Source organism: Epinephelus fuscoguttatus, linkage group LG24, assembly GCF_011397635.1.
Source record: "Epinephelus fuscoguttatus linkage group LG24, E.fuscoguttatus.final_Chr_v1".
Classification (NCBI taxonomy): domain Eukaryota; kingdom Metazoa; phylum Chordata; class Actinopteri; order Perciformes; family Serranidae; genus Epinephelus; species Epinephelus fuscoguttatus.
Window position 1 is genome coordinate 16,817,297 of NC_064775.1, and position 18,547 is coordinate 16,835,843.

At 41.8% G+C, this 18,547-nt stretch overlaps 1 protein-coding gene across 3 annotated transcripts in view; it reads right to left on the reverse strand.

Annotated features, from left to right (window-relative positions):
- Positions 1-18,547, reverse strand: part of LOC125884958 (receptor tyrosine-protein kinase erbB-4-like) — a 396,776-nt gene that overhangs the window by 132,716 nt on the left and 245,513 nt on the right. For all 3 annotated transcript variants that reach the window (XM_049570285.1, XM_049570286.1, XM_049570284.1), the window contains exon 3: positions 16,446-16,632. In XM_049570285.1, the coding sequence (XP_049426242.1) occupies positions 16,446-16,632 (187 nt within the window). The remainder of the gene's footprint in view (positions 1-16,445; positions 16,633-18,547) is intronic.

Here is an 18,547-nt window from a genome sequence, read left to right on the forward strand (position 1 = left end):
ACTCCACTGTACAGTGCCTTCAAGCATGTTTACTCTAAAGAGGAAAAAAACAAAACAAAAAAAAAACCAGAGGCTTGTTGAGAAAGTAGCTGCTTAAGTGAAAACGACTTCTCAAATTCCATGAATAACTGTTAAGTCTCCAGACTGCAAACAAGCTGCTGGTAGATAAATGGCTGCAGATCGGCAAGATAATAGAGACAGAAAACGGCAACTAGTTTGCCTCGAGGCATGGGGGGAGAAAAAAAGCAAAGCATCAGCAAAAGGGGTTTGGTGGTACAATTGACCAAAATGAAATGAACTTTTCAGAGTGCAAAGTGGGTACCGTGGCGTGAGGGGGGGAAACATCCTGCTCCTGCAGTTGCACATTTTATAAAGAGCTGCATTATTCACACACCTAAAAAGCTGTCAAATGGGTGCGCCGTGTTTTATAAATGATACAATCCTTACAAGCAAATCCACAGTGGCTCGGGGCCTCTGACTTGAGGAGAACTTATCTGATCTTCACGGCAAAGCGGAGGTGGGTCTCCAGAGTCCCGTTTCCCCACTTCTCCATTATTAGCTCTGCCAGCCAAAGAGATATTGTGCTCAGTGACAAATGGGAGAGGAGCGCTAGGGCGCAGACAGTGCGGGGGAGGTCCCCTCCATCTTACCCGCTGCTCCTCCAACCCCCCCCCCCCCCCCCCCCCCTTTCCTCCCACCTCTTCTCCTACGATCAGGAGTGTTGCCGCCGTGTCCTCCCCGATAACCATAATTATATTTTAAAGCCCCTGATTAAATTTCACAGTCTCGAATGATATTGTTTTGCGATGAATCCTTATGAAAAATGCTTCACGTTAGGAGATTATGGAAGCTGTGTAGGTGCTGAAGGAGGCAACTAAAAGGTGGAGGCGGAGATGACATAAATATATATTTCTACTTCTAATGCTTCAATGGATGCTAAATGAATCCCTGCCATCACTCTTCTTCTCTTCCTCCACCCACTCTTGCTCCACCCGTCTGTCACGCTCCCTCTCGGTCTTCTAAACACACACTCAGACATAAACACTCCCCCTCTTTTTTTTCCCCTCCTCTCAAACCAAAATACACCCACAGGTGTGTCAGCAATCATAATTAGGAAAACTTTCATTGACATTTGGTTCTAATAAAAAAAATAATCTTTCAACATAAAAAAAATGTTTGTAAAAAGTTTTGCTGCTCTCATACTTTACTGTCAAGTCTCCCATCTGAGTGTCACAGTACCTCTGGGGGAGGCCGATTTTTTTTTTTTTCTTTAGAGGTGACACAAAATGCAATCAGGGCGAATGAGAAGCCAGCAAATTCAATAATGGAGGCAAATGAAAATGGAACTGGAGACTCTGCACTTAAGGCGGGATGGGCTCACAGCCCTAATAAGCCCTCTTCTGTCACCGCTTCCCTGCATCTAAATTAACCAGAGGCCCTCCAATCAGCGCAGGCAAACAAAAGAGCCAGCCAAAGAGACGAGAGCGCCGCTGAATACTAATGGCGGTAACGAACGGCAGTGGTCATCGACAATCAGCACTGATGTGTGCTGGTGGAGGGATTAGTGGAGAATCTGTTATCAGTTTGTTAAGAAGTAACATTCAAATTTGGTTTACAAGCACTTACATTTCTGTTTTTTTGTTTTGTTTAAAATATGGATAGCTTTGAAAAGGAGTCAATTAAAGGAATACTTCACTCCCTGAATGATAATTTGTATATCAATTACTCACCCTGTGTTAAGCTGAATTTCTGAAGAAAACTTTGTGTTTCTCATATGCCTCCACTGTCAACTTATGCCAAGTTCAGAACAAAGAGTCACGACCAGACAAGTTGAAACATGCAACGACTTGCAATGCACCGTTCTGCAACGTTCTAAAAACCTGCTGGTTCATACCAATGCAACTAAATGAGATGGTATATCATCACTATGCAACAACTCTCTGTACTTCTGTTCTGATTTGCAGCTTTCTAGACTTATTTTGTGGCTGAATATAATTTGTAGCTTCTTAAAATATGAATGAGGATAGTGATAGTGCGACACTGGATGGAACGGTGAAAAACATACAAAATACGCCACAAAAGTATAAAAAATCAGCACCATATATTGTAATTAGTCCATAAGAATGTGTGTGTAGGGGGATAAGCGCATACAACGAGCAGCAGCAGTGACCCACAGTTCGACGCCTGCACACCTGAGGACAGAAACAGAGGGCTTCGGGGGACAGAGCACCTGCTGCAGCAAGCGAAGACGCCGCCTGTGGTCATTTTGACCAGCGGACTGCACTACAAGCCAACTGGCTGTAGAAACACTTGACATGCTTTACGTTCTAAAACCAGCTGCTGGCAGTTTGACCAGCTAAGTCACAGGTGAGTCGAGCTCAGATGGCCAGTTCACACCACTGCGAATCTTTGGTCTGTACCGAACCTAATATTGTTTAAAAACTCTCACACAACTTGTGCAGTATAATCCAAGTGTCATTTATCATGTTGTATGTTCAGTACTTCCCAAACAGACAGCCCTTTCTTATGGGGGACCAAGTGACACATCTATGCTCTCTTCAAAGGCAGACTCCATTGACAAAAACAGTAATTTTACCTCACTGAACACGAGAGCTGCTGGTCTACCTCTGCCTCAATCGGTGGTTAGCTTGTGTTATTGTGTGACTTTGCTGAATCCAAATGAACCCTAGAGTTTTCATTAATGTATAATCACCTGAAACTAAGAATCATTGTGTTTTTGTTACATTACAATGACGGAGCAGGGCGTCCTCCACAGAGTGTGCCATGTTGTGTCTTTAGTAGCCCAGAACTAACAAACCAAAAACTGGCTCTGTATTAGGGCCATTTTGTTTTCATGTCATCCACCATAGTCCTACATGCTTAGCACACATGAGAAGTTGCAGTCAGTTGTAATCTGCAACCACACTCCTTGATGCCAGTAATTCCTACACGCTAGACCTTTAAAACACCAAAGTCACACAGTAAGAAGAAAACAAACCGGTAGACCAAAGGCCTGTTCTACGAAGCCAGTTCAATTTACCCTGGATATCTTTTTGTTTTCTGGTTTGACTAACTCTTCACATTGACTGTCTGGATATGTTCATGTGAAAGGGTGTTAATTATGAGCGACATCATCAGAACCATGAATCACATAGGCTACTTTGCGAGATACAACAATATATAGGCTTGCTCTTTTTTTACCTGTAACTTTGGACTTTTGTCCATGTCAGGGCACTTCCTTTTAGTCAAAAGTCAAGGTGTTGACAGATTGTGATCCGATACTCCGGAGCTGGTTAGCTGCTCAGCATGGGTAACCAAGATGAATTATCCCAGTAAAAAGAGAACCAGCTTTGTAGTACCAAAATCCAAAAATAACCCAGAAGTTACCTCGCTAACTCCAAATCCTGCTTCGTAGTTCAGGCCTCAGGAGCTCCTGTGTTAAGTGCAAGACACTCTGGTCATGGACTTTTGTTTTCCTTATGCACATGGTTGGGTTTAGGCAACAAAAATGTGTGGTTGGGACAAAAGAACAGGGGTTGGCTTTATAGTCCTACAGGACGCAAGCAGCGCTCTCTCATGTGAAGGTTTGTGTTTGTTGGACACATCCACCACCCCTCCTGCCCTCCCCACTTGGACTTTCATCGCCTTAACTTTCGTTCTTGTCCCGCCCTGTTAAACTATAATGACAACCGGATGCGTATCATGCTGACATGCAAGGGCAGCTTTGTTCGTCGGTATCTTACGCTGCAAGTCACTGCTCAAGTCAAGCTTTCAACAACTTCAGAGTGAGACCGGGTTGTTTAGCGTGGTAAACTGGGAAGGGTTGTTTGTTTGTGAAGTACTGAGCTTACAACTGGATAAATGAGACTTGGATTATACTGCACGAGTTATGTGAGAGTTTGTAAATGGATGTTTTGATATAGTTCAGACCCCTTTGACTGAAATTCATCACAAAATATTTTGCCTTTGGATTCTTTGTTCACTAGAGACATCTGAGAAAAACAAGGCTTTCTGCATGAATTCAACATAACACAGTGTGAGTCACTAATATACAAATGATCATTTGGGGGGTGAAGTATTCCCTTGATCTCCAAAAAGCCACAAATCTGCAAAAAAGTACTTTTACCAGTCATGTATTTTTGAAGTTTCATACCAAGCTTTTAATAGGTCTCAGTGACCCACAGGTCAAGCAACTCACTCATCAAATAAATTGCCAGGTACAGTCTCAAAGAACAAACAACTCCAGAATTGCTGTCCCATGTTGTTTTTCTACAACAGCAGTGATAGGTTGTTTTACAGTGGAGTTACTCTGACAGTCTGCTCTGTTATTGTGCTGGAAATAGTGTTTTGGTACAATTGCCCGAGCTAAGAACATCAAACTAAAATTTAGAGGGCACTATGAATGGATCATAGGGGAGCCATCAAGACAGTAAAACTGCTGAGAAGCTGAGCACATAACTTGAATTGTGGGCTATTATTAAATGTCCACTCTTGAGTCAGGAACCCAAAAAAAAAAAACCTGGTTCCTTTAGAGCATTAATGTGTGTGTGAATGAACACCTGCAGTGCAAACGCATATACACACACAAACACTGCTCGTCTGACATGCACTTTGTAATCCGAATCGGACTCATTGCATATTTTCACGGAGCAAAATGCTTAAGAAGTGTCGGAACCAGAGCTAACCCTCTACATTAAAATTGACACCTACAATGGGCTAAATGGGCAATTTGTCATTTTCTGGCACAGAGCTGCAGCACTCATCCCTCCACTTGGGTAATTTGGGACACACCGACACGGACACACGCACACACACACCAGCAAATCAACTATGACCAGTAAATTGCCTCCATCTGCTTCTACAGTATATTTAGTGTGAGGTTTTGTGAGCTAGTCCAGCTCCACTCCTCCCTTCTCTCAACTCCACCTCAGCCTCTGACTTCTACGGCTGCAGTGGACAGACATGTGTATCAGTGATAATGATTGACTGTGCTCGACACTCTAATGGATTTGCAGTTTGGAGTGGAAGTTATGCAACAGATCTCAAGAGGGGCTTGGACCGAGGCGGGGCACTTAAAAAAAAAAGAAAAAAAAAAGGACCCCAAAAATGTCATTAACACAACAACTCGCCAAAGTCAAGCAGCTTGCAGACGCCTGGGAGAGAATGCAGGCAAAAATTGCACACACACTAAGCATACACTATTCATTTCTCCAGAGAGCCCAAAGCATACAAATATGTTGCAATGTCAGGAGGGTAGCATGTGCCTCGTGGCGAGACAAACAAGCAGGCGCTTTGAATGTAATTACTGTCAAAGGAAAACCTGCCATCATCAGAATATCAACCAAAAACAGCCTTGTTTTTAGCTTGATGACAGTGCAGTTTGGGAGTTTCAAAATTGGTTTTAAGGGAGGTTTCACAACCCCCTGTGGTCATCCAATTCTTCCAATCTGTCAAGGAATTTCAATCAAGAGGAAAGTGATGTCCAGTGATGTCCTGTCACTCACCAGAGTAGGGTGGGAATCACAGAGTATGATACTATCAAGATATGTTGCCCTCGATAACAATGGCATCACGATACAGCGATTCTGCGATATTTGATTAATGGCAACACAATCATTTGTAATATGTGTCATCGAGTTATACAAGATGTAGAAGATGACTAGAACTGGGAGGTATTAGCTGGGAAACACAATGGGACCATAGCATGAAGCCTCACATAGACCAAATTTAAAGTATATAGCAATTTCACAGACATGTTTTTCTAAGGTTTTGTTCAGGTACATTTCAAAAAAGAGGGCATAACAATGTAGTGACATTATAGAGAGAAATCTGAATGTTGAAACAAAGCAACAGCAGTTTGTGGATATCTGAATGTAATAATGTGTTTGGACTAAAATATTTTTGTTGGACTTCGGTCTGGATAATATAGTTCTGGATAATATGGATCTGTGGATTAAGATAAGGCTTCATAGGTAAGTTTTAACTGTTTATCTGTTTGTTTTTTGTTTGAAAGAAGCATTTATTGAGCCTGCTGTGGTGGTTGCATCTTAAAATGGTCAGCATTAATAGCTGCGCAAGGAGTCGTATGAGTAAACCACTTATCATAATCATCAAAAATCAACTTAGGAGGGCCCGCAAACGGGCCCGTTGGATTTCTAACAGTAATGTAATGCATATTCATTATAGTGAACTTACAGGTGTAGTAGCCTTGGTAGTTTTCTCCACAACAAGATCAGGGTCATGGCAGATAAGGTGACTATGCATATTTGTTGTGTTGCCTTGCAATTTACTTTCATGACACAGTTCTTGCATATTGCATAGCTTTTAACAATTTTGTGTGTTCAATCTGTGTTGTAAAAGCTGAAGCTGGCATAGAGTTTAGATTTTTAAAGATGACAGTGCCTCTCTGATTTGTTGAAACCAAGGCTACCACCACTAGACACGAACCCCCCAATGCAACAGTTATTATAGTTCTTACACATGAAGATTAGATTAATCTAAGTAACGAGATGAGCCTTTTCCTAACGGCCTATCTTTTAACCTAACACTTCTTAGATGCTAAACACGAACTCTTAACTTTCTTTCCTCCACTTCCAGGTATTTTTGGCGAGTCATGCAGCTGGTGGGTGGATCCCATAAGCAGCTCCAGCCACAACTATACCTAATGCTGTCACACTGTCCGTCAGTTCCTTCTGGGAGTTTCTTCTTCACTAGGAGTTACTTAACTTCTGTTGACTCTACCCTCATTTATATGATAAGCGCCACCATGAGGAGTCATCACTTTAACCCTGGTGAGTCAAACTTGCAGGGGAACCTGTTAAGAGTGCCAACATGTTTTAATTAAAATATCAGTTAATGGTTGATAACATATGGCAAGAGGAAGAAATACAATATATTCCCTGTATCCATGTTTGGTCCCATCTCTACATCAGAGGCTGGTTGGGTTTTGTCCTCAATTACACAAGTTTAGTTTTTGCTGTCTCTAGGTGCTTAAAGCTTGTGGTGCAGAACATTTAAAAAGTGGGAACACCAGACTCCAGTCACAAGTAATATTCCCGAAAAATGAATTCAGCTCTAATGAGCAAGTTTGATGAAGTCACGGCTATTTGGTTTGATTAGGTGGGATTTCCAAGGACTGTTAAGTGGATATGCTGACTCATTCAGCTTTACCACCCACCACTTTCACTCGAAACAAAATCGGGGAGTTTGAAGTGGATTAGGCAGGAGGCTGCACAAGACAATGGCAACTTTTCACAGTGAAATTATTACATTCAGTCAGTGACTGCCTATATTTTATATGTTTTTATTGACTTTAACTTTTTGGCTTTTTGGCTTTTGTTTCACTTTTGTACTTAAAGGACATATTCATGAATTTATTTACCAAATATTTGAGCGCAAATGTTTCAAAACACTGCAGTTAGATGCTTCATTTGGCCACTTGATGCTACCTAGGCTGAGACTCCTTGTCCTGAAATTAGTTTGCACAACTTTTGCTCCCCCTGCCAATTCCTTTTGCTTCCATATCCTGACCTCCTGGCCCTCACCCGTAAACCTTATAGGATGTGGTTTGGAGTATATTAAGATGAAATCATAGGCTTTGAGCTATTCCAGGGAGACAGTCTGAGTGCTGCCCCACTCTCTATCCCTGCTATCCATCCAGCATGGGTAGTTCTTTATCATCATCATTCTCCAATCTCTGCTGAGTTTGGTATACGCTTGTTGGGAGTGATGACTCACTTTGTGCTGCCTGACTGAACTTATCTTGGGAAATCAACTTAAGTTGTTGACATTGTTAGAACTGCTGAACTATGCCTCACAATTACTTAAGACATTACTGGTAAACTTCTTTTTGTGGATCATGGGATTCTCGTGGGATTCCTGTGGGATGGGAGTAAATTTCACTACTCATCACATATCTGGGATAAGACAGGAAAAAACAACTATTAGTTCATGTATATAGGGCATTGGAAATATATGCCTGCAGCATGAGCACGCAGGTTGATTTATATTAAGCATGTGAATTAAAACTGATTATCTGTTAAGACAATATTATTGTGATTGCTATGCTAATTTCACTTAGTGAGTTAATGGTAATTCCCATTATGTGTTAGCATCCAGCTAACAGACTAAGCGCTAGAATCAGGATAAGTTTTACTACCAAGTAGGTTTTCAAAAAAAAAAAAAAAAAAAAATTACAACAAAAATATGAAAAAATATACTATAAACTAGAACTACTGCCAGTTACAGTTCACACCATGTCTGTGAAGACGTGGATGCTTTACACACATCTTGTCCCCGGCAGCAGAGAGGATTGATACAATCAGCACACTTTCAAGATGGATACCCAAGATTACTGTCACCTATTCAGTATCTGATCAAAGGTTTCCTCTTCTGTTCCTGAGATACGATGTTGAGTAAAGGCCAGAAAAGTGTTTTTTTTTGTGCCAAACAAAGATGGATACAAGGTCACAGTGACCTTACCGTTGACCATCAAAATCTAATCAGTTCATTGTTGAGTCTAAATGTTTGTGCCACACTTGAAAAAAAATTCCTCAGGGTATTTGTGAGATAGTGCAGTCACATTGATCTTGAACTCTGACGTTTCACCACTAAAATCTAATCAGTTTATCGTTGAGTCCAAGGGGATGTTTGTGCCAAATTTGAAGAAACTCCCTCAAGGCGTCCTTAAGATATTGCACTAATGAAATGGGACGTACGTACGTACACATATGGATGGATGGACAACTTAAATACAAAACGCCAGGAAGGAGAAATAAAAACACAACATATCAAATATGTACTATATAGATGTTTCAGCTGTTATGTTGGGAGTTACTTTGGATATTATGCTTTATAGTTATGCTTAGTTTTTTATGTATAAATATGCAGTTCTACTATGAATAGACACTAGTCATTCTTCCATGACTGGGGCAAGGCAGGTCATGGGATTGGCATGGCACAGGAGTTGTTTTGTGGGAGCGGCATGGGACAGGAGTGAAAATCCACTCCCATGTCACCCTCAGCTTCCCAGCTACCCCATGATAACTCCCTAAAGACATTATGGGACATTTAACACAGAATTAGGAAGGTGGACAAGAGAGGACGGTCAGGAGGAGGTTTTTCATTTGCTATGTTACACAGTATTATGGAGTCAGGGCCATTATTGTGCACTGCGGGGTATGTCAGGTGTGTAGGTAGCTCAGTTAACCAGGGTCAGCTTGTGTCAGCCAGTGGAAGTGAACCCTAGCATCAAAGAACGGTGCACAGGGCAGCAGACACACTGCCCTGGGGGACTATTACCATTCCATTAGAGATCATTTTGCCCTCCTTCCAGACATGCCACAGCCACTAATGGAGACAAACCCGATGCCCCCTGGGTTTTCTCGTCAAATGATTTAAACAAAAACCACCGATGGCAGCACAGTGCTGACAGCACAACACTGATGTAACTGAGCATGGGCACAGCATTACAATGACTTCTGGGTGCACGAGTGTGTAAAAAAAAACATGAGAAATTGGAAATAAAGAGATGAGAAAATAAACCATGGAGTCAGACAAGGCATCCCATCGTGCGTCTGCATGTCAATGAATGTCACCTTTTTTTAACGAGACGTGTCTCGCTGTGTTGTCTTGTCTTTTCTTCAGAAGAGCAACAACAGGCGACAGGTTATTGTGGTTCTGTTGGCTGGGCACACAACTGGGAGTACTGAGAAATGTGCAACAAAGATGATTTCCAACCTGGCTTAGCATCAAAGTTCATATCTAAAAAATGTCTGTGGAGATCTATGGGTTGCATTACATTACATAACACTGGAGTGTTTTTTTGTTTTCAAAAGGGGATGCTGGTGCTTTGGTGTTTCAACACTCCCCCCCAAAAAAGGGGGGTAAAGATGAAAGAAAAAAAGCAAAACTTTATTTCACAAGCAGACTGAAGGGCTCGCTCGCTCCGCACATCCACGACTGCAGCATTTTCTGGGGTAGAAAAGCAGCGTTTGAAGCTGGGAGATATGTTTTAATCATTTGGCGCCTTAATGATGACACTGAATTCATTATTAATGGGCCCCATCCCTCTACTCTCCTTCTTCCTCATAACAGTCCGGAGCGAGAGTGGGTATTAGCATTAGCCGCTTTGGCTCTATTTGATCTTTCTGTAATTACACCACTTTTTGGAGATCACACCACAAGCTTTATGTTAAATAAAGAGGCTTTGGAAGTAGGGTTTTTTTTCATTCAAATTCCACACACAATTATCATGGTTCCTTATTCCCTCTGTATCTTTTGTACAGTGAGTTTTTTCTCAGACCCTGACAGTGAAATATATATAAATATGGCCAGATCCCTCTTAAGTGCCGATTTGAGTTGAATGTGAGGTGGAAAAAAGTTGAAAATGGAGGCGAGCATGGATGCATAAAAAGGCAACATCAGTCAGCTGTCTTCATGTGAGCTGCAGTGCTGTAGGATTCTCCTTTTAGGTGTGTGCCCTTTTTTTTTTCAAATAAGCAGAGGGTATAATATCTTTGATGTGCTGGATCTTTATACTCTCCACTGAGGGGATTTACTGTACAGATCAAATACAGCCTTTATGACACTTCTGAAACTAACACTTTAGAAAAAAAAGTAGCTGAGGAACATCAAACTTTTTTCACATTTCTGATTCCCATAAAATTTACTTGAGACAGTTGGTGCAGCAAAATAAAACTGTATTGAATTGTCTGTCTAAATACCTACATGCCTTGACATGAAGAAAAATCTCCATTTGTTTTGCTGATTTTGCTGAGCACGGTGTCTGTGAAAATGAGAAGCTGCTCAGAATGCTTGTGAGCCGCTAAATCAATAGTCATGCTCTAAAATGAAGATGCGCATGGGGTTAATTATAATGAAGTCTATTAATCAATTCATCTCAGCAGCAACTGCTGTTGGTAATTTGGCCTAAATGCATTCAAAATACTCACAGAAAATGCTGCAATTAGCGAGACAGCAGCGGTAAATTATTAGCTTTAAATTAGGGGATGTTTGGGTCGCTGCCAGGTTGTGAAACCGCGGCAGTGTCGCTACAGTCCCAGTGAGCATTAAGGAAAGCAAAACAGGTGAGAGAGGCAGAGAGGTTATAGGGGGAAAAAAAGGGGGATGGCAGAACCGGTGCTTTGCTTTCTGCACACGAGCGTGGGGGAGCATTGCTGCCAGATGGGAAGTTGGAGTCAGAGCTCTCTTTGGGGCACACTGAGCCATTTGGCCCTCATCCAAATGGGCAATTTCACAGGGTAGGAAAAAAATTAACAAAAAAAAGCTCACAAACAAAGCAAAAGTTAAGCAAAGAAAAAAGGGGAAAACCATTTCATACATGGACCTCATCAGCTCTGAGAGTCTTATGGTGGATATTATCACCACTGCTGCGCAGTACGGGTAATTAGCACTGCAGTGTCTAGCGAGCCATGCTATATGTATGCACACAGTTCATGTGTTGTGTATAGGTTATTAAGGCTTACAAGAAGCTGCAGGTGCTTCATAGGGGGCGAGGCCGAACAAGTCGATATCAGGGGAGTTTCTTTAACACAGATTACTATATATCCTTGCTACTATACCAGCCTGCACAGCTGTATGCATACTGACTCCCAAGCCAAATTGAATTCTGTGCTTTTTGTGAACTCCCACTGTGTGGTGAATCCACTGAGGGATAAAGCAGCAGTGAAGCTGTTGTTTAATGTATTGTGTGCAGCGAGGAATGCTGAATATGTTCTCACTCGGGCACGTACATCCCCTCCAGATATGGTGGTAGGCTGCAAAATTAATTACAAATAAGTACTTTTCATCACACAATGAATCTAAGCAAATGTGCACGGTAGCTTCCTTATCATTGTTGGGCAGGGAGAATAATCTGCAGGGCTAATTTTGAGCTTATTTAAAAGAGAGAATTCACGACCGGGCAGAGGAGTGGAGGGAATCCAGAGGAACAGCACTGATCCATATGCATGGTTGGATTTGGCTTAATTGCAGCGTCGGGGTGCACTGGGTTCAGATGATATGGGCGAAGGCCCATCCTGAGGATGTGCCGAAACATGAGATGTGTGGCCAGACAGACAAGGGGGCCAGTGGAGAGTTGCAGCAGAGACACAGAGGTAAATTCAACCTCTGAGGATCAACACAGTCTGCAAAAGTTTCAGGAAAATAACAAATTCTGAGATGTGGATGTAGATTATGCATTGTGGACATAAATAATGCAAGGACTACCTTTCTGCACCCAGAAAGGATATTTTGAAGATACCTCACTTATATTCTGCACTGTGCCTTTCCAGTTACATATAAAAAACATCTGCATCTCTTCACAAAATTTAGTGAATGTTGGCAGCCAGTTGGTTATTCTTTATCTAAGGAAGACTTGAATTAACGCCTCACAGTTGTATACCTCCGCTAACCAGTCAAGTCACAGTTTACATCCATGTCCGTCCAGACTTATATATGACAGTAGACAATTCTTCAAATATGGATGTTGAGACAAAGAAGCTACAAATTCTAAAATGTCGATGCTCCACACACATCTTCAACCAGGCAGCACAGAAGATCTATACAATCAGCACAGTTTGTACCCCCTTCTGTCCATTATGCTGTCACATTAACGTTAAGTTAAGTTTGACCTTTTGGAAATAAACTCTCATCACGTCATCATTTTATCCTGTTAGACATTTGTGTGATATTTTGTCATAATTCGCAAATAAATTCTTTAGGTATGACCAAAAACACGTTTTGTGAGGTGTAACAACATTCTCTCAAAGTGTTCCTAAGATACTGCATTCACGTAGATGATGTGGGCTTCAGGTCATAGGGACCTTAACCACCAAAATCTAATCAGTTCATCTGTGGGTTCAAGTTGGCGTTTGTGCCAAATTTGAAGAGATTCCATTAAGTAGTTCTGAGATATCATATTCACAAGAATGAGAAGGACACAGGGCCACAATGATCTTGACCTTTGATCACCAGATCTAATCAGTTCATCCTTGGGTCCAGGTGGACATTTGTGCCAAATTTGAAGAGATTTCCTCGCGGCATACCTGAGATATTGCATTCACAAGAATAAGGTGGACTTGAGGTCATAGGAACCAAACCAACAAAATCTAATCAGTTCATCCTTGGGTCCAAGTGGACATTTGTGCCATACGTGAAGAGGTTCCTTCTAGGCATACCTGAGATATTGCATTCACGAGAATGAAAAGGACACAAAGCCACAGTGACCTTAACCTTTTAATCACCAGACCAAATTGGTCTATCGTTGAGTTCAAGAGGACGTTTGTGCCAAATTTGAAGAGATTCCCTTGAGGCATATCTAAGATATTGCATTCACAAGAATGAGAACGATATAAGGCCGCAGTAACCTTGACCTTTGATCACCAGATCTAATCAGTTTATTGTTGAGTCCAAGTGGAGGTTTGTGCCAAATTTGAAGAGATTCCCTAGAGTGGCCCTGAGATATCACATTCACAAGAATGAGATAGACACAGGGCCACAATGACCTTGACCTCTGATCACCAGATCTAATCAGTTTATCACTGTGTACAAGTGGATGTTTGTGCTTAATTTGAGCAAATTCCCTCTGAGCATTATTGAGATATCACATGAGAATGGCATGGGCAACATAATGCCTCCAGCAAAGGCTGTCCCTGGCGTCCAGTCATAAAAACATCGTCGTCATCTCACAAAAATAAGTGAATGTTGGCCGGACTTCAGCTGGTTGCTGATTCCATATCAAATGCAGAAAAGAGTACAGAAACATTTGTCTACTAACTGCATCATTGCCTCATTGCTGGGAGCTTCTGAACAACACTGACCATGCATCATTTTCTCCCAGAAGAAAGCTCTTTCATGAAATAAATTATAGTAAAACTAAAACAAGACACAAACAAGTCAAAAGGGCCTGTGCATACTTTGTTTATGATCCTTTCAGTCCAAGTTATTTGTACTCTACCATCAGTCTTTAGTTTGCAGAAAGAAAGAAAAAACATTCATTAGTGCAGTTTGAGGGATGACAGAGACAGTCATGAGACATCTCGAAGGGAAAAAAGAAAAACAGACAAGAACACCATGAGGCATCTATCATGAGTCAGACAGGGATAAAGGTCTCCTTAGGCCTCTCTTTCTTTGTAAGGGTGGTCAGAATGGAAGGCACCCTCCTGCTTTACCAGCTTAGGGTGTCAGCATGCCCTTAAAACTCTCAGGAGTCCTTTATCACCGTGTTCAGACTCCATAAAACGCTGCTTATTACACTAAATCTGTCATGTGCTTTAATATGGATCACAGTTTGATCCCCCACCATCAATCACAAAAACACTATGCCAAAGTCAATGGCGTAAGAGCCCGGGATGAATCTCTGCTGTCCAACTTTCTCAAAAACACTGATGGTTTTAACTCAGTGTATGGACGCTTGAGATTTTATTGTGCTCGATTTTAGTCCCTAAAAAGTTACAAAAGGTGGTCAAGGACTGCAAGACACATGACTTCTGTTTTACACTGAAATTAATTTGGTTCCTCTGTGAAACATTTGAGACAGAATTGCCTGCAGGAGGAACGCAGGATGGATGTAGGATAAACCGCAATGCCCACAGGAGAGCAGTGTAAAGCAGGCAGATCGATGCCAGAGAAGAAGCCTCGGGCAAAATACAACAAAGGGGGGGATACAGCAGAGGCGTCCCGGTGGCTTGGCAGTTTAGGGCACATACCACGTGGTCAGTCCACGGTGGACCTGGGCCCAGTTTGTTGCCCTTTCCTCGTCTCATGCTCTGGCACTCTCTGCTAGACTAATCATAAAGGGGCTACATGTAGTTGTTTTTACATTTTTAGATAATCGAAGGCTAACAAATTACTTCTGACATCTCGGTATGAACAAACTGTCTGGAGGACTGGCAGCTTATCGTGCATTTGTTCTTTGGCTGTACTTTAGAGGACATACTGTACGTGTTGGACATGATTTTTTCCATTGGCCATTGTAAGATGCTCTAAGAGATTTAGCTCCATTTGTGCTGGAAGAACGGCACTCTTTTCCTGTTTTTCCTGCCATAAATAAATCCAACAAATTTCCACAAAAATCTGACAAGATGACAGAACAAAATGCCATGCAGAGACTTGAAAAGGCGTTCCACTCTGTCCATCTTGGTCTTGTCTACAAGTAGTTAGCAAACATGTTTTTTATGGTAAGTTTCCAAAGGACAAAAAAAAGGAGGGATATGACAAAAGATAGAGATGACATTTCTTTTCCTGCAATACTTTTGTTCTTTCACATTCACATCCCCTCAAGTGCTGACACCGTCTCATATCGCCATCTTTTCTTGGAACGCTTTCCTGACCTCCATCCCATATCACAGCTTCTCTCTGTTTACCGTCTTCCCTGTCACTCCAGACAGTACGGCCTCAAATAGAGCAAGAAAATGCTGTAAAAGAAAAAAAAAGAAAAAAAAAAGGAGTGACCCCAACTGAGCTTCAGTGCTTTTCCTCAGATTGTATGTGACAGTTGTCCCTCAGCCAGAGCTTCTCCTACGACGGCTTGTGTTTCTTTCCCGGAGCGATGGTAATGCTGCTGCCAAGACGGGGACAAAAAGGCAACACCTGACTCCTGAAAAAGCAGCAAACCTTTAAGCGGCTCAATCTGTGAGAATTACATGTATGATTTATACAGCTAATGAGGAAATTGGCTGTTTGGAGGTAGCAGTGAGAGGAGGTATGATTCAGCAGGAAGGCAGTGAGGCTGGTACTTTAAAAGATGATTTTAAAGCCTGTAACAGAAAATAGTGTTTGCTGCTATTATTCTGACTCAAGCTGGGGGGTCACCTCACCACTGAGTAATGCCAAAATGGCAAAGATTGACTGATGCTGAGGTCATGACTCAAAGGTCTGATACCAAGATAGCGTTAATGCAGACAAAAGCTACCTTTTGCAAATGTAATCCACTTATAGCTTAAGCTGTTACATAAGACATAACCCAACCACTTCCAAAAACTTACTCTGTGAAAGAAGCCTCTTTTTCAGTGTGTAAACAAAAATGTAATTAATGGGAAAACAGGACTTTTCACAGACATTTGATCCCTCTATATAGCAACACAGAAGATTAATCTGCTGGGGTAGCAGATACGTTGCTTCAAAAGTTGAGTTCCAATTTTGCGACTTAATTAAAAAGACCCTATTAAAGCTGTATATGTGGGTGTAAAACCAAGTCAAACACAAGCATTTTTGTGCAGGAAATAGCAACGTACTTTGCAGGGTGCTGCAAATGGATTTCCAATACACCAAAAGATGCTATAAATCATCTAGTAAGGGAGTTCTGATGCATCAAAAAAGTCTTTCATTCTGATTTATTTGCTTAATCTACCTGCTGAGAGGCAGTGAAAGGGACAAAGTGCAAGCTTTACACTGATTATGCAGCATGTCATTAAATATGCCAGTGCTCATGCAATCTCTCTAACCTGTGAGGTTCCGCAGGCCCAGCTGCCTCAGGCCGTAGTACCCGTCCCGCCTGTAGTTGAGAAAGATGGCCAGAGAGTAGCGACCCTCGTACAGTTTGGTGCCTCGGATGATCCGCAGGTTCTCCAGCGGCAGTTGGTCGAACTGGTTGAGAGCCACCAACACGTAGCCAGTCACCTCTCTGATTGACTGTATGGAGAAAATAAAAAACAGGAGTATATTTAATATGCAGTGTGAGACCCAGATTCAGTTTTTCTCAGGATATAACATGCAAGACAAATTATATGATCACACTGTCTCCCAACTAGGAATGGCAGTTTAAGTTAATTTTGCTTTCGAAAGCCTGACACCCAATTACTTTTTAAGATAAAACACAAATTGACGTAAAAATACAAGAAGGGCTTTCCCTGTAGCTTCCCTGTAATTCAGTGCTCCATTGCCTTAATGAGCTTTAGCTTGAGGCAAATCTCAAATCTCCACTGTTAGCTAGCTTTGGCTGCTCTGCACATTGCACCACCTGCATTTGGTGGGAGCTAGCTAGCGGCTACACTTATTTGATTAATGTTGGCAATGTAATCTTGACAGATGGTGGTGGAGCGACGCTGTTGCCGGTGAAGTAGTGGTATTCAGTGAGGTAAATGTACTACTAGGAAGATGGGTAGGTTACTGAGGAGTGGAAGGGTATACTCTCCTATATATTCCAATAGCCTTTTGGCTGATAGGTGGGTACGCCCCAAAAACCAGGTGGGTATACCCTGTATACCTGCGAATACTGTACCCTCCACTACACCACTGGTTGCTGCTGAAACATGGCCTCCGGTCCCAGGTAGCCCTGTTGTGTTAACAGCTTAATTTGAGACACCACACCCCTTTAGCATTGTATGTTAGCACCGTAATCTGTGCTGACACTGCTAACGATGCTTAAAATGTAAAAGTAACGTACACCAAGAATTATAATGAGGTCCTAATCATTGGTAATGACTTGATTATAGAAAACAAGTGTCGCACACTTGGCCTTTGAGCCTTCTTCAAGATCAACAAACATATTCAGACATAGCCAACCTAATGGTGCAGCATGATCACCTAATCATCACTAGCTGTGTCACAAATTTGTTTGTACAATCACTGCTAACGATGCTAATGGTAGTAAGCTAAAGAGGTTTTGTAGCCTAAATTAAGCTGGCGATACCAAAAAGGTGGGCACAGTATCCAGAGCAATACCTTCCTGCCACCATGGGTCAGGACGGCGTTACCAGCTGTAATTGCCGAATGAGTGGCGTTGCTAGCAAATTCTCACCTGAACTTGGGTGGTGTGTAGTGATCGAGCAACTAAGGCAAGCCACCCACTGTAGGTAGCATGAATACCTTATTAGCTTTGCTCTTAATGTGCTAGTACTAAAGCTAAACTGAAGAGAAGCAATATTAAGATATACACCAACATGCATAAGCAGTCGAAAATATTCTCAGTAATTAACCGATTAACAGTTACAATGGAAATCATGTCTACTGGCCATTTACAAATGGTCATTTGGGGGGGAGAGGTACTCCTTTAAGGCGGTAATGCATTCCTTTCATTTTCTGTGCACGGGGTATGTTATTTGCATTTTGAAATGTCAAGCTAATGAAAGATTTGGACATACAGTCCAAAGTGATTAAAATGTCAGCTCAATTACAGACTGATTACACTTCTCCTCTGATTACAGTCTCAGCTTTTTCTTAAAAGTCTTGAGAGGCTATGATACTGGCAAACATGACATTTGTAGAGCCAATCATACCTTTAAGAACATTATTTTCAAAACCAAATGACGTATATTTGTAACTGTGTTTGATTTTATATCCTGTAAGTTAATGACTTCATATGGAAACTCCGTCAGGTATGATTGGATTCCTCGGAGACCTAAAACTAAAAGAAGAAAAAAAGAACTTGGCGGTGGTTCAAGCTGATAGGCCTTGGCTGAGTGCCTTACTCAGACACACATAATATGCGGAAATAGAGAGCTCCAGTGTGCTGAGTGCCCTGCTGAAGAACATGGCAGACCTCAACTATCTGCCTCATCATGCATCAATTGACCTTCTCAAAAGTCACTAAAAAACAGGCTGATTA